Source organism: Pagrus pagrus (assembly GCF_965226575.1).
Source record: "Pagrus pagrus genome assembly, chromosome: 15".
Taxonomy (NCBI): Eukaryota; Metazoa; Chordata; class Actinopteri; order Spariformes; family Sparidae; genus Pagrus; species Pagrus pagrus.
The window spans coordinates 10,642,978-10,664,430 of NC_140199.1; the positions used below are offsets into that span (position 1 = coordinate 10,642,978).

At 39.8% G+C, this 21,453-nt stretch overlaps 1 protein-coding gene across 1 annotated transcript in view; it reads left to right on the forward strand.

Annotated features, from left to right (window-relative positions):
• Window positions 1-21,453, forward strand: part of arid5b (AT-rich interaction domain 5B) — an 84,700-nt gene that overhangs the window by 7,588 nt on the left and 55,659 nt on the right. The window contains exon 3 of the mRNA XM_084376435.1: window positions 3,154-3,388. Coding sequence (XP_084232561.1) covers window positions 3,154-3,388 — 235 coding nt within the window. The remainder of the gene's footprint in view (window positions 1-3,153; window positions 3,389-21,453) is intronic.

Below are 21,453 nucleotides of genomic sequence, written 5' to 3' on the forward strand. Positions count from 1 at the left end.
ACGAGCTGTCTCACACAGCAGCCCACAGACTTCAGCTGGTTTACCGTTGGCTTGTAAAGTAAAAAAGAAAAGAAGAACGAGTGGATGTAGCCTGCTTTGGCTCCGTTCATAGACTGATTATATTCTGGACTGTGCTGACAGCTGCTGAATTGCTCTCACCTGTTGTGTTTTGCTCTCAGGCCGAACAAGTCCCCAAACAGGATCTGTTGACACTCACACAAGGCACCATGTCATTCAGCTGATTGATATAGAGGGGAACGGCTGTGTGTTTTTAAGGTTTGCTGTTGCTGTGCGTATGCTCTGGTGTGCTATTGGATTACTTGAAGTATTGCTGTTTGACTCACACATCAGCGGCAGAGCATTCAGAGCATTATTTCTGTTTCGAATGGACTCAAACTGAAATGTTTCATGGTTTTTGTTTCTCTATGTGCTGTCAGTAGATCGCATCAAAGTACAGTAGCTAATTCTGTAGAGATACACTACAATGTGGTTTTTGGCTGCAGGCTTAATGCTATTTTCTGTTGCTCTATATTATTCAAATGGCCTGCTTTTCTGAAGGCAGAAACAGCAGTCAGTTTTTCATTGCATGGAAAGCCGGTTACAACCACCCGCCACCACTTGACAGCTGAAGACAGCTCATTATAAGAAGACCGAAAACCCATGTTTGATGTTTCTACTTAGTGAGGGAGGCACAGCTATATCAAGCTATCCCTCGCAGGCTTTTCCTTTATAAGGAAATACTGTCTCCAACTGGTTGGGATTTGATATGCCTGTAGTTGCAGATGATGTGAGAACTGAATATGGGTAATTGTATAGACAGAGCACTCAGAGAGAATCTGAAACGCTGAAAAAGTCCTCTGTTCATGTGTTTGTTTTTAGAATAAGAGGAACACTAATGAAATAATGCATTAAAACACGGGAAATGCATCTTGCAAAACTTGACATCGTAAGCTTCACAAAGGAAGGATTTACTGGGTCCGGATTTTATTAGATCGTATAGGTGTAGATTTTATTGCGTCCACCCTCTCCACATTCATACATGCAGCGCATAAACATGTCAACGTAGAGTAAATAAATGTGATTTTAATGCTAGTGCTATGCAGGCTCTTTGAGGACAAATACAGTCAGAAAGATGCCGGGCAAATAGGAGATTTAATAGAGATAACCAAGGTAAACATCAACATCTGAGACCTGCTCGGAGTGTCTGCGTTTCTGCCTGTGCACATCTGTCCTCCAGATTTCTCCCGTTTCTATAATAGCCATCTTACAGCACTCCACTCCACTCGGTAACAAACACTTCAGCCATTAGCCCTTCAAATGGAAACACATTTAAGCATCTCTGCTTCCTTCCCTCTCCGCCAGACTTGTAGTTCTTCAAGTATGAGAGTTATTAAAAGGGCTTGAATCAACCTCAGGATTTTTTTTTATGAAAAGGAAGCACATACCAGAGAGAGAGCAAATCTTATTAAGTAAGCCAATAGTATGTAGACAAAACCAGTGTGCCTCAACGTCAGTCATACACATTGCTGCTATAGATTTACATTCATGGTTTCCTGACAGCGTCACATTAGTGTTATTGTGTGTCATGTAGCTCGCCGCTTTCTCCTACTATTCATTACACCCTCACTGTAACAAATTTCTAAAACTCCTCTGTACTTTGAAGGTGTAATAATCATGTCCACCGAGTGTGACTAGTGATTTAAAAGCATAAAATCTCGACATTCATGGTGGATATCAGGAAGCAGACTTCCTAAGCGCTAATCAAAAAAAGTCCCAAACATCCACGTCCTCTTTGACATTGATTTAACTGCTGGCATAAATTCAATTCAGCAATCATCCGCATCATCCATATTCATGCTGCTGTAATTTACTTACATTAATGTGCATCCACAGCCGTAATGCTACTTGACACACATACCAATTTAGTTGATAAACAAGGACGTTCTGTTGTTTGTCCTGTTTCCTCTTCCAGCTCTGATTCTGATCTTTGTCCTTTTTACGTAACCTTTGACCTTTGAGTTATGATCGCCTTTTACTGCCATACATAAGTTACCAGTGGTGGAATGTGAAGTGAATTTTCTTTAAAGTAATATAGTCAGGTGCAAATTTTAAGTACTTGAACTCTGCTTGAGTATTTCCATTTAAAGCAAGTTTATGCTTTTAATCGGCTGCATTTCAGAGCAAAATAATGTACTTTTGACTCCATTTAGGTCTATTTGGCAGTTATATTTACTGGTTACTTTGCTTATCAAGGTTCAGCATAAAAAAACATAATACACATGCATTTTGCGAATGATACTTCATTACTCTTACTCTAGTGACATTTTGAATTCAGGACTTTAAAGGTCATATTGGTAATTTTTATGTAGACAAATAAGAATAAAAGAGAATAAAATCTCTTCCTTAAAACATTGTTATGATTGAGAATTCATCATTTTACAGTGTTTTTTGGGTCCAAAATTATTGTTTTTGTTTATTCCTGTGTAAGAATTCTGAGTTCTACAGAAAGCGCCCGGCATAATGTACTGCCACAATGTTAGCTAGCTAGTTAGTGACATTATCGTTAGAAACGTTAGGTAGTGTAAGAAACGGGCAACAGCTTGAGGTGGTAGATGATTCGAACGACAGCTGTGTTTGTTATGACTGCAATGGAAGGGGGAGATTGAGTGTGATATTTAGACTATAGTATTTGTACTTTAGGAAGCACATAAATATAAAATGTTTTTTTAAAGTTTGAGACTTTAAAAGAGAACTATATTTGTAAAGAAAATAACTTATGGACACCCAAGCAAAGGGATGATTAATGGAACAGTTGTGAAGAGGAACTTAAAATGCATTGCACACTTTGTAAATGTAAAAGATGAATGAAAGAACAAATATGAAAATGTATGCTCAGCATGAGTTGGCATAAGTATATTTGTTTGTTTGTTGTGCAATTTCTTAACAGAGCAAAACAGTTTTAAAATGTCACTTTCAATCATGCGCGTCTGCACACGTGCTGTTTTAAAGATGTTTGTCTGCTCAACAGAATTGTTTCAAACAGAGCCATGAAACTGTGGCACAAGTAAACTATCCATGACCTCAGCTCAGCTGCATTTATATAACTCATGTGCTTCTGATTGTAATTGCGATTTTGCCCTGCTTCCCTTCCAGCATGAGGTAATTGCAGTGTCTGAGAAGGTGATTGTGCGACTAGACGACCTGGTGAAGTGGACTGTACCAGACTTCTCAGGATGGGCCCACTGTCTGAAGGCCGAGCCTCTCAAGCAGTCCGTGCTCCGGGAGCTGGGGACCAACGGGAGGCGGGAGGCCCTCCACCGCTATCGAGAGAGCACCCTGACCAGCGGACTCAACTTCAAGGATGTCCAGAGGGAGAGAGCGCAGCTAGGTGAGCGCCCCATAGAAACCTCAATTTCTTTTAGTCTTTTTTTTAGGCTGCTTTCAAAGTGTTTCTTCATCTCAAAAGGTTACTGCTGTGTTTCCAATTTCTATGCGGCTGCTGAGTTGAATGTTTATGTATTTGTGTCCTGTCTCAGCCATAAATCAGCTTATGTTTATTGTCCTTTGGTTGGTTTAACAAGTGTTGTCTTGACTGGAGTAATTCATCAGTACGTAGTTGGAATTCCTCCCGATATAATGAGCTGAGAATCACACTAATAGAGGCAGGCTAGAGGTAATGGCAGAGTGTTTGCCAACGCATTATGATCCCACAGCAGAACAGCTCTGTTTTCCGAGTGTGACAACAACAACAAAGGCAGCACCGCAAAAAATATCACATAATTCAGCTGGTAACGTCTTTAAATAATTGAGTCACATCAAACTGCAGTCCACAGCACCTCTGACACCGTCTTATCCCTCAGTTCAGATCATAATTGCCGCCGTGTCTCAGGAGCTTTAAGGATCATTGCTGCGTGAGTCTGAATGGCTGTCGGGCGTATTCATCATGTACATGGTGCCATTAAGTGTCAGTGATTGTTTGATTCTTGCACCGGGCTCACTACAGCATTACCCATGAATCAGAACCAACATAAAGCTGCATGTCTCCACGGATGACTCATCTGATGCAAATAGGAAACTGGCATTTGAGCCTAATAATCAGCAAGAACATAATGTTCCCTTTGAAGCCGTTTCCCACTTATTTGCCTCTCGCTCACATGGCTGTGATGTAATGCCTAATGCTGATTGTAATGGTATAATGTAGCTTAGCAAACTAAAAATACCAACACAATTACAGTACGTCTTCTCGGTTTATAAGTATGTATCCTGGTGATTTAAGCCAGAATTTATTATCCTTCATTAATTCCTTTTTAATAATCATTTCATGCCTTAAGCCTATGTGGAAGTGAAACTGCTACCGGCTTAAAAACATGAGCCATTTTTCTGTAGAAAATAGTGGTTTATTGATGACTGTTGTGCTCGAGATCTTCCAGGAATGCTGTAATGCCCTTGATTACTCGACTTTGCTTGAATCTTATACAGAGAAAGGACAAGAGGATCAATAATGGATGCTTTGTTGTTATTCCAGTAATCAATATAGTTTGATCACGCCTGTGGGTGTGTGTGCGTGTATGTGTGATTGCCTGCTCTCATAATCAGATGTGTCAGCCCGCTTCTTGAATGATATTATGCACCATATCATGGCTTTGTGTAAATGTGCTGTATCGTCCAGATTTTATAGATTGAACCAGTGTAATAACCTGACGATGACGCTATTGTTACTGAGGGGTTGTGTGTGTGTGTATGTGTGTGTGTGAGTGTGTGTGTGTGAGTGTGTGTGTGTGTGTGTTGCTAATGAGCAGCGCTGCCGTTAATGACTCCATCAGGCTGTTTCTAAATGCACTTGTCACTCCGATGGGACACTCCGCCAGAGAATCTGCCCACTCAGCAGAACGGGCTCAGACTCTGGCAGGGCACCAGAGACGCACACACACACACTTTGACACACGCACACACATACTGTAGAAGAACACATGCACACATGCTACACGCCGACAATCAGTGGTGTGCACTCACTTATCCATTTGTTTGTTTGTTCACTGCGTCTTTGGCGTGTGTCAGTTGTTGACAGTCTTAACAATATGAGAGGGGCAGAGAGTTTTGGAGAGAGCGAGAGAGAGAGAGTGAGAGATCACTTATTCATCAAGGCAAATGCATGTTACTCTGAGCAAGGGTTTGCATAGAAATATGAAATATGCCACTGCAATGCTGCTCACTACCGGAATGAAATATTCATGCCACAGCAGCAGCAGATCAGATATAAAAGTATCCTTAAAGCTCCTGCAGCTGAATGTCTGTAATTCTGTGTAATATGTTGGCTCATTGACTAAACTGACTTTTATGATATAGCTACACTTTTTTTCCTTTTTTCTTTTTGATTGTATTTATAAACAGCCTGAGGTGGCTGCTCGCTGTATTACTTGAATGATGCATTTGCTGATTGTTATTCTCAGGCTGATCTGTAACTATGTCAGAGGAATTGGATTGTTCCCCCATAACAGGATACTGCAGCAATACCACAAGCTGCACAGAAAACCATTGTGAGCTAAAGAGCAATAAAGTGTGCCATTGTTATCGAGGGAAACTGTTCTTTTTTTTTTTTTCCTTTTTTTTTTTCCAAGTGCGTATCCTAACTTTTCCTGGCACGCTGCCACAGTGAATTAAGTACACTGTTATGGATTTGTGTCTCACAGGCAGCATACGAAAAATACTACAAAGAGAAATGTGTCTCAAATAGCAGAATGCAGCAATTGTTTTGTTCTTGATCTAGATTACATGGAACGTCATGGCTCTGTTCTGTCCTCAGAAATGCATAAAGAGTGAAACCAAAGATGCCCGCGCAAAGTAATTAATTAGCGAAACAAGTGACCTTTGCCGCTGTCCTGCAGCATCGACAGCTGTGACTCTCTAAAACCTGTGAGGCAGAGAGATGATTGGTATCATAATTCAAACTCTGGCTTTAGCCAGGCTTTGAAACAGTGCAATGCTTTTACAGGGCAGCTGACCTGGCAGTAGAGGAGCCTCGAGAATGATGCAACTTTCTGAGCTATCAAACTACAAGGACAGATGATTTAATTTGTATGGCTGTGGAAACAAGTAGGATCAGTCTGTTCTTGCCCTGAGTCAGACGCAAAGATTGTTACCAGTCTCACCACGTCTGTAAAGTAAATATGATGCTGCTGCAAAAATAGCAAAGTACAATGCACCCTCTTGTAGAAATATGTTATTACTGTCCTCTTGGATTGAAATATTACATTTTGGAAAATGTAGTTCAATTAAATTATTTTTTATGATAGGTTTTATGTCATCAAATGTTCTTTCTGTAAATTGCGCCACAATAAGACTCATTCTTGGGAAAAGAAATAAACAGGAAAGGAAAGAAAAACTAGTTTTTGATATTTTGTCAAGAGCTGAATGAGGATGGATGATGGACAAGCTTAGCTTAGCATGAAGACTGGAAACAGGAAAACAGCTACCTTTGTCCAACCATAACAAAATCTGACTCCCACGAAATCAGAGAATCACTAATTACCATGTGACAATCCTGTTTTTTGTGAAGTCCACAGTGCCCAGCTAGCTGTTTCCCCCTGTTTCCAGTCTTTGTACTAACTGACAGCTGACGGTACAAACATGATAGATGACCCGTTCATTTCTTTTCCAAGGATCAGTCTTTTTGTAGCCCACATAGCACTCAGAACATTTAATTGATAGAAGAAATACCAAATAAAAATAATCACATTTAATGGTAGTCAGATTTTATTACTATTGGACAAACCGTTGGTCTTCATGCTCAGCTAAGCTAACCGGTGGCTAGGGTACAAACATGATGCTATCATGCTTGACAAAATGGCAAAATTGTGAGATTTTCCCTTTCCTGTTTATTCCTTTTTCCAAAAAAAAGTCTTTTTGTGGCCCACATAACCCAAAAAACGTTTGATTATATAAAACATACCGTTTAAGTAATAATTTAGTGGAATTACAGCTTCACAATAGCCAAGATGACAGTAATAACATTTCTAGGAGTGCACACACTGTTCTTTTCAGTCCTTACGTAATCTGTAATGTAATTCACTTAATCAGGTAACGCAAACTGTCCACTCAGTTTATCTGTTATCTTCGTATTGAAGGGAGCATTAGAGCTTCTTTTTACAGTTCAATCCACGAGGGATAGCTTGCCAGGGAAGTTTACATTCTGCCCCTCTATCTGTCCCCAGAGGACTGGCCTGATTCCTTTTTTTTTTTTCTCATTGCTGCCTGCCGAAATTGGTTTCTGGTTGTATACTAGGAGGCTGAGCGTTGTCGAGCTGTATCTGCTGATACAGTTTGTTGGCTGGTGCCGGGTGAAACAGAGCTGTAGACGGAAAATAATAAAAAATGTTTAAAAAAGAAACAAGAAGAAAAACACAAGGATAGCTCTTGCTAACAAAATAGCTCACTAGGTTTACTCTCGTGTCTTTCTTTAGTTTGAGCCTCCAGTGTGGAAGCCAGTGAGCAGATTCTCAGTTGAGATGTTGTGGAGGATTATACAAGGTCATAGCCTGCGACTCCTGCAATTCAGAGAACAAAGAATATACAGTAGATAGTGTTCCTGACTCCCAGGGGAGGAAGTATTCAGATCCTTTACTTCAGGAAAAGTGCTAATACCACTGTAAAACTACTCTGCTACAAGTAAAAGTCCTGCATTGAAAAGGCATGTCAGTATAAGAAGGGAAACATGCTTAAGTATGACAATTTAAAGTTTTCAGTGCAGGAAAATGTATCCTATTTCGTCAGACTATTATATTCTATATCATTAGATTAACAGTCATACATTAAAGTAAAAGTATCATTTTACTGTTATAGCTGGTTGCCCTTAGCTGTAGTATCATCTGTAGCTCTGGTTCATCCTCCGCGGGTCAGGGCTCTCGGAAAATATGAAATGAAACCATAAAACTACAAAAATAATATTGACGGGTTTATTGTTATCTCTAGCGAATATTTATGTGAGATATGAGATGCTTCCTGTAGTGGTGCATATTGAATTCTTTGACCCAACACATTTCTGTCTGGAGTGTATAATGCATTAAAGCATTTTCGTGGAATATTCAGTTAGGTATGTTAATGATATTCAGTTATTATTATTCAAGGAGAGACATGCTCGTCATGCGTCCCTTCGCTGTATGAAAAGCTGCAGATGGTTCGCTGTGATTGATGTTTTTCATCCAATATCTCCATCAACGTCCAGAGTTAAAATTGCCTTGATAGATTTGAATCAAAATGCACTTTGTTGTGAGTTGTACTGTTTGTATAAAAAGAATGACATCATTGATTTTCCAATAACTCATAATAGCTGACCTTCATTACTGTGCATGCTGTAGATTTTAAATTAAGTACATTACATTCATTTGGCAGGCGCTTTCGTCCGGAGCAGCTTAGCTTTATTTCCATAAACATGCATTAGGAGCAGTTTGGAGTGCAGCGTCTTACTCAAGGACGCTTGAATGTGTGGACAGGTGGAGCCACAGATCAGACCCCCAACTCCACAATAAATGGTTGACCTTCTCTACCAACTGAGCTGTAAAATTGATTTAAAATGTTTTTATTTGAGCAACTTAAAACTGACCTTGGTAACTCTTTATATTAAGGTCTTATAAAAATTGTTTGTAAAAAAAGGCTGTTGGAAGTCCTAAGAAGATGCTTAATGATATAAATAAGACTGTTAGTGGTAATAATAACATATCAGACATATTTATTGTTAAATTATAAGCAATCATAAGCAGTAATAAGAAACTTAACAGTTATACACAGTATATAGGCACAATATGTAAGGATTCATCCTCAAAACAAATAGGCGGGAGCATATCTCCAGAGTAACCGCTAACTGCTGCTAACTGTAGCTGCCGTTAGCTGGTTAGCACGCTAGTTTAAGAAGATATCTGCAATAAAAAACATAAACATCATAATGTCAAAACTGTTATTTCTTCACATTCTGTTGATAATTTTAGTATTTTTTTTATTGTTTTCAACTAAAAATCTTACATAATGCACCTTTACAACGTGAATAAAAGCCCTATGAACATGAGTTTAACTAACCAACCTTAAAATGAATACATACTTCACTATGCATTTTTTATCAGTTGACTATGCACTTATTAAAAGTTAATAATGCTTTTTGCAGCTCCTGGAGCTAAAGCAAGAACAATGCCTTGTTAGTTTGACTATAAAGCGTTACCGTGACCTTTTTTTCTTAACTATATTTAATTAAAAATTAATGGGTCATCTGGATTAGGGACACACTAATACATCACTCTCTGTGATCAGAGCTCAAGCCGACATTGATTGAGCTGAAGGTACAATAGGACGGCGAGGCACAGAGCAATATCGCAGGCATTTCAGGATTCTTTGCAGCCTCGCCCGCTCGGAGCTAGAACCACTGTATTTCCCTCTGATGCAACATCTGATCTGTATGCCAAGCTTGGCACATATACCCGAGTTGATATCCCGACAATATTTCAGTCGGAACATTTCAATTTGATGTAGAGGGTAGATTCTGTCCCCTCTCAGAGACTGTTCATAGCGTCTGTGAATGTTTATGCGGGTAGGAACCGGTGATAAGGAAACAGACAGATGCTGTCTTCTCATGGTTGATTTGTCTTGGTGACAATACAGAACAATATTTGGGACTTTGACTCACTATCACACATGAAAATGTTTTATGTTTCGACTGCGACGTGGGAAGGAGTGAGCGGTTTCCTGGAAAAGATAAAGAGAGCGTGTCGCGGTGTTACAAGAGTAATGGCATGTTGTGACTCTGACAGAGAAAGAATGCCTCTGTAAGGCACACCACACTGTACTCCTCCATTCAGAATATGTGGCAGATTGTACCGTTTGCACTTGTTTGCTTTCCGCCCCCAAACATATTTGCTTCCCCTTCTGCTTTTTTCCGCAGAACTAATTCTACAAACTGTCCAAAATCCCTTTTGAAGTAATTTAATGGAGTGTTTGTATTGATTATGTGCCTCTCTCCCCCCCCCCACCCTCCCTTCTTTCTCCCCTTCTCTAGTATGTTTCTCTTTTTTTTCCTGTTTGGTGGTGTTGTGCAGGGGGGGGGGGGTGGCTGGGTTTATGGCAGTATCTTCTTCATTATGCTCAGACCTGTAGGAGAGAGAATCACAAGCTGTTTTTCCTCACTGATGTGCTCATATCATTAATTCACTTCTGACTGGCCGGAAGCCAAAGAATTCTAAATCTGTAAGCAGTAAATTGTGTGCCGGGGTGGAAAAATCTATTAGATGTTTGAGCATGCCTCGAATTTGAATGGGGGAGAGAGAGAGAAAGACACACTGTGAGAGAAAGAAGAGGGAGAGAGAGAGAGAGAGAGAGAGAGAGAGAGACCACCCAACACCCGAGCCATATCCTGTTATGACTCGCACCGTAATCAAATTCAGCTTCTTTGGATAGCTATATTCATTAATAATTTGTGTTATTTTATTTCTGGAATGTCACATAATGTGTTTTCCGACTCGAGCGAGGGAGGGGGCTGAAGGCTGGTGGATGGTTAAACAATGAGAATGGCCTCAGAGGAAATGAAGTGCTTGAACAGTTGTGTCTCTCTTCTCTCCATTAGTCAGGTCTGGAACAACAGAGATGCCTATTGATGTGACCTCTGCCAGACATCTCGAATACTCAGAAAGAGAGTGAGGTTCTCTCTGAGGCAAATTTCCTGAAAGATTATTAAGTGATTATTATTTCATGATTTTGTTATGAAACGGTTTAAAATAACATGGATCAGGAGGTTTTTGTCTGAGATTGTGTGTCGATTGAGGAACATTTGCTTTCCTTTCTTAAACAAATTGCCTGCCAGTTCCAGTTACACTCTGACTCATGCTTAAGTGTTACCCAACCAGCAGCCTTTATGGAGAGATTTCTATATCCGTCTTTGTCAAAACGATGCTCATTTCAAGCATTACAGCAGCATTAATATTTCAGCGCAGAACTGCCTTTTGTACAAGTCTCTCTGATATGCTTATTTCTCCCTGACAGATTCACATTCTGCCTTCAGACAGATAGATATGGATGATTGTGTGCTGCTCAGTAGGCATTCAAGACATCACAGATTGTACAATTAATAACTCTGCATATTTTATGAGCATGACAGTCCATCTGTTTTATGAATGCATGTAAAACTGTCCTCTTCTGGAAGCCCTGTTGTTCCTATCAAAAGGAGCTTAAAGTTCAAATCAACGTTAAAGGTTAGCTCCACCAATTTTACACATCAGAGTATGTTTACAGGTCTTTGGGGAGTACTACAACTCATGTGAAAAACTGAGTATAAATCCTTTTTAAATTGCATTGTGAGTGATGTAGGCACCAGGTTTTGAAAAGCAGTCCAACTGGTCTAGCATTGCACTCCTATAGGGCTTTTCCATACATATGTGCAGGCTCGGCTCGGCTCGGAAATGAAAGCTTTTTATTATGAATCGGCAAAATCAGCAAATATTAGGTTTTCACAGGTAGTATCTTAACACGACTTCTGAAACGGTTAAATACGGCAGATATCTGACAGTACGAACAGGGAAACGGCAGAGAAACTGCAACGCTTTGGCCCCACTCCGAAGACGATCCATCCCTGGCGTGGTTCAGTTTAACTCTGCGCTGCAAATGTGGTAATAGAAATGCAAAGTGGTGTAGCTCAGTTTGACACATCGCAGCCAAACTGCGAGTGTAAAAGGGGCACTTTAATGGATGGACAATTTAAAAACAAATTATTAATTCTTTTGCCTTTTCAAAACATGGTGCCTACATTACCCACAATGCAACTTATCTACTGAGTGACACCACTGGTGTTAAATTTTCAGATTAAATGCAGCTTCCTGTGTGAACTTTTTTACATCGACTTTATCTATTTAGTTTTAGAGTTACTGAAAACAAAAAACAAACAATGTGAAAGGAATGTGGTGGAATGTGCAGATTTGGGGTACATGCAAAACACGAGTTTGCCAATTATGATGCATTTTATATATATTTATTATATTAAAATTATAATAATAATGAGTGAATTAGTCAACATTAGCTCCACTTCAACCATCTAAACGGTAAAAAGCCACTTATGCTTTAGTGATAATAATCTCATAATATTAGAGTGTACTCATAGGAACAATTTTAATGCATTATGAGTACTGAGGAGGCCACTAAGTACTTATAATTGTGATACATCAACACTTAATGCACACTTTTACTTAAGTGACACTTTGAAGATCCAGTTCCGTCTGTAAGAACTTGAATCATGGCTCACTTTTTTCACGCTCTGTGGTTACACGTTTTAACAAGACTGAACTGTGCACGTTGATGATAATAACTTGAAACCTGCAGCTTGTGATCGTGAGTGAACAAATGATCCCCCACATTAAATACCCATTTAATTCTACCTTAGCATTACAGTGTTGGAAAAACACTTTGAGTCAGACCTGCGCCAAGGTAAAAATAGATCTCGCCGCTGATTGCAGATCAACATTCTCAACATCCACTTAATATCTGTCATAATCTGTAAGGCAGAACTGATGCAAGAGGGTCACACAGTCAGGCTTCAGGCTATATATATATATATATATATATATATATATGTGAGTACTGCAGTGCACGGTGTGGAAGATAGACTCAGCCTTGAAGGAATAACATAGTGTTCATTTTGCAGCACAGAGGTAATGCATTTCACCAGCATTGAAAGGTAATTGCAATGAGGGATTTGATAGATTCCAGACCTTTGGTGTGTGTGTGTGTGTGTGTGTGTGTGTGTGTGTGTGTGTGTGTGTGTGTGTGTGTGTGTGTGTGTGTGTGTGTGTGTGTGCACGCATGCAACATGCTCGCACATACTTGCTTGGATACATAACTGTTCTTAATGCTTTTATTAAGCCAAAGAAACACAAATGACGTAATTTGTATTTGTAAAACATGTCGGTGCAGATGGTGTAATATATTTTGGTTTCTTTGATATATTGACTGCCAGAGGAGTTGGAAGGAGCGCCTTGGCTGCAAACAATAGATCATTGATGCCTCTCTGTCCTCTTTCTCAACCTGTCAGTCCATTTCCTTGTTATGTACTGGCCTGAGGAGCACTTGGCAAAATGAGAGGCATTCAGCCAGTCTTGTTTTTTTCCCCCTGATTTTCCCCTCAGCCATAATTCAAGGAAAAGCTGTTGTTTCATCCGACGTGTCAGAGGATAATATCTAAAGTTAACACTAGCCGAGTCACAGAATGAATATGTGCCAGTGTAGTAAGTGCAACTTAAATTTATTGAATGTGAGAACAGCTGAGCAGATGGAGGACTCCACAGATAAAGATAGATATGTAGTAAAACAACCTAATGTTTTTATTTTGACCATATCGCCCAGCCCTGGTTGCCTGTCATTACTGTGACTTCTTAGACGCAACAGAAGCCAAATAATTTCTACAACCCTCGTTCCAAAGAGTACTTTTACACAATATGAACTGATTTTTGATTAATAATATATCAGTAATGTGGATATAATGACTAATAAGTGGGTAACTCAAGTATTGGAACAAGTAGAACAGTCTGGTAAGTTCAGAAAATAACATCTTTTTACAGTAATGCAGCCTTTAAAACCAGGAAAAGACAACACTTAGTTTATATCATGATATACCCATATCCAAAATCTAAGACTATATACGTATAGTCTCATGTCATGATAATGAGATATATCATATATATTGCCCAGCCCTATGAAAGGGTCATTCTCGAAAGGCTCAGTTGTTCACAAGCAAAGCTGGTAATAAAACTGTTTTCTGTTTGTTCAGTGCATTTGCAAATGAATGCATTCTGTTTTTATTTATTTTAAACGGCGTCCCAACATTTTTGGAATCAGGGTCACAGGATTCGTGTCTCTTCTCACTGTGTCATTAAAATACATAACAGTCTGTGGATCGGTTTAACATAATAAACAAAAATATGTCCCTCTGTCATTTTCAAATCATATTGGATTAGTTTCATTGTGAGTGGTGGTAATAAAAAAAAAAACGACCAGAGAGAAATGAAAAGCATTTTTTGGCATGAGCGACCGGCCGCCATAAACTTGTTATCGGAGCAAGTAGATATTCTCTCCATTGAAGTTCTTATCTTTCCCGTGCAATGTGAGACAAGCAGCTACAGACACTGTATGTGCTGCATTACACTGATTACAGCTCTGTTGGTGAAGCGGAGGTTTGCCACATCACAGGCTGTGTTTTAATCTGGAATGAATGAGTTTGAAGCCGAATTTGTAGCAGTAGTTTTATCAGAAATTACCTGCTTGTTTAGCCAAGATTCTGTGTGTGTCGCATGAATAACACAACAGGGAAAACAGGACCGAGCTGGGGGAACTTCAAACGGAGATCATTAGAGCTTGTGGAGAGAAAACAATTGTTAGTGGTTGTTGTTGTCTTTTTTTGTGGCGCTTTTAGAATGTGTAATCACAGCTAATTGCACAACAAAATATGCAAGAGAAAATCCTACAGTTTGCATTTTCCGGGATTTGCTTTTGTGTCTTCAATACGCTTGATACCAGTGACGGCACATAAACAAGAAATCTGAACAGATGGCACTGGTTTTTAATGACATATTGCTATCTGTAAAGTCTCCCTCTAAGCCACGGACTAAAACGTCTCCCCTCGGGTAGCGCACCGCTCTAGTTGTTATCATCCGCCGCTAATGTCACTCTTTTCTTTGCCACATTGTCAAGTCCTCCAGCTAAATAAATGCAATGTAAATTGAGTATTGTGCTGGATGTAATTATTGAAAAGGGTTCCAGTTGGCTTAACTCAACGGGCTGTTTATTTAAAGCCTTCCTCCTCCGTGCAGATCTGATGATAGAGAGAGAGAGAGGTACAGGGAGAAAGAGAGGTTCTTATATAATGACAGGAATTCACAATAGAGCCATGTTGAATGACAACAACCCCCCCCCAACATCTCCAACAAATACCCCCCCCCCCCCCTTTTCTTTTCTCCTTCTCATTACACTTTTACCATTGGGAAACATGCCTGTCCCAAATAGCCTCTAGTATTATTCTTTTCCCCCTCCTGCTCTTTTTTTTTTTTTTGCTTCATTCTTGTACTGAAAACATATTAAATCATGTTTCCTTTTACACAGTATATACGCCCAGAGAAATAAGTCTGAGTTGATAATGAGGGCCCTTCTTTGAGGAAATACACACGGCAACTTTGATCTAGAATGGCATGTAATTCCTTGCCTGACCCAATTCCCAATCTCCTGATAAGATGTTTTTTTCCCCTCTCCCTCCTTTGCTCTAACCTTCCCGCAGAACTCACTCAAACGGGAACTTGCTGTCCCATTAAAGATACATTTAAATCCAAACATGTCATCCATTTCATCCTGCAAGAGGAGGATATGTGAAGTTAGAAATGCTGAAGCTCTCTATGTATCCCTGTCGCTCTCCGCCGGTGACAACCTCTGAGATCTCTGATCACAGCTGCTCAATTGAGTTTGTGTCGGACAGAGCGGCGTGACAAATGAGAGTGGCCGTCATAGCAGATAGAGTATCATCACCTGGGTGTAAAAGCTTTTAGGCTCGTATGAGGAGAGGCAAAGAGACATGGAGAGGGGTTTCACTTGTTTGTGTAGTCAAAAGGCAGCTGTATTTCTGCAACCGAAGATAGTTGATTAAATTTTCTCCCTGTGGTATTTGCACATTTCGGGTTCTCGCCGAGCAGCTTGTTTTTTACTCTAAGAATTGACTGCGCCATAAGTGGATTGACCCCCAAAACCCAGCAGTAGTCTTTCATTAGTCAGGATGCAGCCGGGGACCAGACTGAGAACAGTGTTTAGGGCCAATCCATCATGACACAAAAGGGGATCAACATGGCACAAACTTGTCTTCCCCGTCTTAAGCGACAACGCGGCCTCTGACCTCGTTGTAATCACACTTTCAGTGTTCCTTCCTCGGGACTCTGATCATTCTGAGGGGCCACAAAGCGACGTATGATTTCAAAAAGGGGGCCCTTTGGAGCTGTCTGATAGCTCATTTGTTATGAGGCCCCCGTTGTTTTTTGATAGTCAAAAGAACCAATTTGGGTTTTTGACGAGGAGCCCCTCTGAATAATTCCTTCATGTATTACAGGACCTATTAAATGCAAACTTTTCAATCTGGCAATCAATAAGGCAGGCAGCTTTCCCTGGCCCCGTGCCAGACACATTAGGGCTGCGAGCGATGGTTGCTAGGGAGCTGAGCCTGCTCAGGGGAAAGAATGTTTAATGTAATAGAATCACATAAATCAACTGGAGGAAAGTGCTTGTGTTGTTTCTTCTCTTCTTTTCTCTTCTCCTCTCGCTCTCTGTTTAACTGAAAACATTTAATATGGGTGTGTGTTTTTGAAAATGTGGTGCAGCCATTTCTGTCAACCGCAAGAACATCTGGGATGGAATTAAGTCGAGGGAAGTTGAATTTTCTCTGTGTTTATGCGCCCGTGTGTACACTTCTTATGAGTGTTACGACCTGTGTGCGTGTGTGTTTTTGTATGCGTAGCTGAGTGTCCTCAATCCTTGCGCACTCTTGAATAAATTGAGGTGAAAATTATATAAATGTTTCTTCTTTTTTCCCCCCCTCTTTGTCACAGGCCACTGCCCCACCCTGCTGAAATGAATGAGGCACTTTAGTGCTTTACTATAATTAAGAACAGGAGCCAGCATGCATGGCGGGATCTCTTTCTCTCTGTTTCTATGTATTACTCTCTCGGTGTGTTACTCGCCCTCTGTACAGTTTCAATAGAACATTTCCTCTGGGTGTTAGTGGCCTTTTGTGGGAATATGATTATCTTAGAAGAATTAGCGCACAGACATGGCCTGCGAGTGTGAAAGCAGAAATCTCTTAAAGTCACACTCCGCCTATTGTATCTGATCTCAGAATATATTTTTGATATCAGATACGGCAGATGTGATCAGATGGAATTCACGATGGCTACAATTGATTTACCTCCATAGAAACCTGGCAGAGCTTAAACCATTTCTCCACTTTCCATTTTTACACACAGTGGTGCTTCAAATAGTCACATTTCTTTTACCAAAATACAGATGGATATACTGCTGCTGCCCCGTTCTTTGGGCACACCTGCCTCCGGCTTGTTTGTCGGTCAGAAATTCTGCTGTAGTTGACCCGCTCCTGGGCTTGTCACTTACTTCCTGAATAAACAGAACACCAGATTCAAGGCAGCCGTGCTTAACAGTGTGTTAAAATGTAAATTTGTTATCACAAGTGTAAGTGTTTGACACTGAGTTTAAAACAGGACAGCAAGGAAGCAGATTATGCTGCTGATACATTTCTACAGACACTTGATACCACCCTGAGAACAACTGGTGGTTGATTTGCAATCCGAAGATATGTGAAATAGGCAAACTTGTTTATTTTTCTGTATTGTTAAACATGGCGGTCTGACCTATTTGACGTTTCTGCTGCACTTATTTTATGTGCTGTGTTGCTCTGCTTATGATAAACAACGTCTCACTGCCGGTCTGACTAACTACTAGATTTGGGTAAACTCAAGCTGTCATTTTTTTTCTTTCTGTGGCCCCAACAGGACAATAAGGTCTCCAAAATAACATTAGTGACAGTGTCGGTGTTGGATGAATTCAATTGTATGTAAGCTACAGTACGTGACGCAGGTGTTTTCTAACTGGGAGTTATTATAAATGAGCTCCGTGGTTGGTTTTATTGTAACAATCCTGAGTTCTTATTGCTACAAACTAATGTCCTTTTAAATTATTGATTCAAGCTAATTGAAATGTGAAGGTTTTAAACTGTTTGGCTCTATTTATTGATCTTTTTGGCAGCCTAGTTGCAGCTGCACAATCTATAAACACAACTCTTACGTATTAACACTTTATGAAGTAATGCATTCCTTCCTTTGGATTCACAATTGTAATACGCACTCCTCTTCCAGCTCTGTTTTGGTTCTCCACCAAATTCAGAGAGAAGATATCTGTCATTTAGCTGCTAAAAGCCCCACTGTGTTCACCAGCTTTTTTGCTAACTGTGTCCGTCTGCTGTCTGGTGCTGAGCAAATAGTGTATGGTGAGTTTCTTAGAGCTTTCTTTGTTGAAAACAACTTATTGCTCTTGGTTAAAAAGACGCCAGTGACAGCCCTGGAAGTGAAACAAAACAGTGAAATGAAAACAATAAGCTGAAAGATACTGAAACCTTCCACAGAGCCGATGGGAATTTGAACATTTATAATAACTAACAAGTAAAGACCAGTAAAGGGGGAAAACGCCTCTTAATTAGATAGCACTTTATTGATAATATCATTTTATTTATGTGTGTATATATATATATATATATATATATATATATATATATATATATATATATATATAATTAGGTAAAGTATCTCTTTTAAAGGACTGAACATGTGTTGTGTACATCTTGTGTCTGTTTGTGTGTGAGAGCACAGATTGCAACTGATATGATGAGCAGGGGAAAGGCGAGTCAGTGTCTGTGACTGATGTTATGTTGATGACGGACGGCCACTGAGTCATTTGCAAACACAGTATGTTATTCAACGACGATCCATTAAATAAAAGAGAAATATTATTCCAATTCTGTTCCCTTTGAACAAAATAATCTGAGTGTTAGTGACACACTGGGCGATTGCTTTGCTTTGTTTTACTCCAGCACAGTGATTTATTGATGCTGCATCCCCCTGAGTAATTAATGTGATATTGTTTACAGTACTGACTAGCTTGTAATTAGCAAAATGTTCTAGCACATTTTGTTTTATCCACGGTAGTGTAGTCATTCACAGATTGGACAAGCGATGAGTCATGCAAGTGAATTTATTCCATCTATTCCATTGTTTTATGTAATTCTCTCTTCGTGGCAAACGCAAGGTTGTTGCAAGTGAAAATGTGACGCCTTCGTCTCCCCCCCAACCGCATCATTTCCATTTGGTGTCATTGACAGATGCTGTTCCCTCTTTATTTGGTCAGGTTTCAATAACATGAAACCAATAGCCAGATCGGGCGCCTGCTGCTGCTTATATGGCCCCCTCTCAGTGTCATGTCCCCTCATTGAGAAGTGAGAGAGAGAAGGCGGATGAATCAGAGATGTGTTATATATTATGAGAAGAGGCTAAATGGAAACAGGGCAACCTCAAAGATCAATACCGAGCAGAGAGTAGAGAGCCTGCAGGATGGAGTGAGAATACCAAGCTTCTCCTCTCTCCTTGTCTCTCTCTTCTCCCAGTATTACTTCCTGCTCATTTTTTTTAAAGCTTTTAGACATATTATGGTGTTAAAAAGCAAAGGAATACATCAAATATGAAAGTGACATTATTGGCCCTGGGTTACACGCCTAACCGTTTCTCGCCAAGCCCACAAAAGCAGCAGGGGGATCCAGTAAATTCCTTGGCCGAGCAGATAATGTGGAAATGTTGACAACAGCAAATTTGAGCCGAGTGAGTGATTTAAGGACTACAGCGGGTGACAGAGAGCATGAGAGTAATGGTTTTCAGCTTTTTCCTGCTCGCACTGTGACAAGAGAAATGAGCGCACTTGCCTGAGAGATCTTGTCAGAGCCTGTGGGCAGTTGTTGAATATTTTTAAGCTTGGTTGAATGTAAATGACACAGTTTACATGAGTCACATTTGGGTTTTAATTAACCGCCGCAGATCTGCTTTTAACTGTCAGCAACCCTCATATTACGACTAGTTTTATCCCCAACTTCCAAAGCAGCTACAGAAATTCTCCCAATAAAAAGCAGATCTCAGAGATGCAGCAGTAGATCACCCTTTTTTTATTTTTTCTGGTTTGAAAATTCAATGATATCAGCGATGTTTCATCTAACATCGCAATAGCTATTCATCCAGCGGAGCAGCTGCTTCAACCACAGCTAATGAGTTTCATGTTGTATGCGGCATTCTGAGAGTTTGATTAAGACGAGTAATTTATTGGGCTTGTTGTGGGAGAGAAGCAGAAATTTTTCCTTTTAATGTAATTATACAAAATATTCTTTAATTCTTTCTGGTATAATGCGATGTCAGAGCTTGTTCCCATCATATTTATTTCTCTCATATACAGTCTGGATGCATTACACCACATTTTCTCTTCGCTTGTGAAGAGAGGAAAGCGTTTTTCCTCAAAGGAGGAGCTGGCTCACTGAAATATTTCCCACACAAATATCAAAACCATCCTGTGTCGTTAAATATGATTTATTCATATTTACTGAACAAAATATTGTGCACATATTACAGCATGTTGCTTTTACTGTGCTGGAGCAGAGTGAGATCTGTATTTTAATGTGCAGTGTCTCATGACAGCTAATGTAGCTAATGACTTTACCAGTCCGCTGTGGGCTGCAGTCGTGTCGCTTACATGTAGTGTGATACATCGGTGCAATATTTGGACCACATAATTACTGTTACATATTTTAGCACATTAGATATGAATCCCATGTATGCAACACCACAGATATTTTGGTAAAGCTCCTTCTCCAACATGTTTATCTTCTCAGGTGGTTTCATTCAGGACTGTGACTGAACGATCATTTTTCTTGTCCTGAATTGTTCTGACTGATTTATCTGATTTGAAATACGATGATGTGTTCAAGGGGAAACACAGAGGGTCCAAGATGTCCAAGAAAGAATGATCAGCTGTTAAAAGCATCACACTCAGGAGTAATTTTGAGAGGGAGACGGACAGGAAGCAGACCCAGATGTTGCAAAACAGATGATATAAATTTCATCATGTTTTGCATTAAAAAATTGCTGTTTGGCAGGCGATTCACAAATTTCCTTGTTTCCTTCAACATCAAAGAAGGAATTTCACTCATTCCCTGTGATGGATTAGCGAATGTATTATTAGAAACTTTTAAGTCTCTCAAGTTGATTTTTTTTGTACTCTTGTGAATGGAGAACAATGGCTGTCTGGAGGCCAGGAAATCAGTACAATCAAATCTAGCGGTAACAAGGAAATACTGCAGCTCAGAACAAGAAGCCATTGACATTTTTTATTTCAACATCTTCAAGTCAATAAGTATAAAAACACAAGCTCTGCACTCCTTTTGTTCACTGTTAGCGCTTTGCTCCCGGTCTCTGCTTGTACAGTTTTTGATTAGAAGAGGTGCTGGAAGAATAGTGTCGCTGAGTGACACATGTTTGCAAGCTTTTGTCTTCAGAAAATCAACAGATATAGCTTTCTTTGAGTCCCTTTCATATGTTTGGCATCTGTGTCATCCCTTGGGTCATGATTCATAACAAAGCACGATCCTACAAAGCCACACCGCTAACATACTGTATTGATTTACCGTGTTTCTCTAATGCCACCTTCAGTCAAAACAATATCTGAAATACTGTTGTGTGTCTGTGAGTAAAGAAAGAAAGAGTTCCTGTACAAAGCTTCTTTGAAACTGATGCAATTTATAAGGTTTTCCAGGCCACAGATGAGTTTAGCAGATTGTCCATTTTATATAATTGT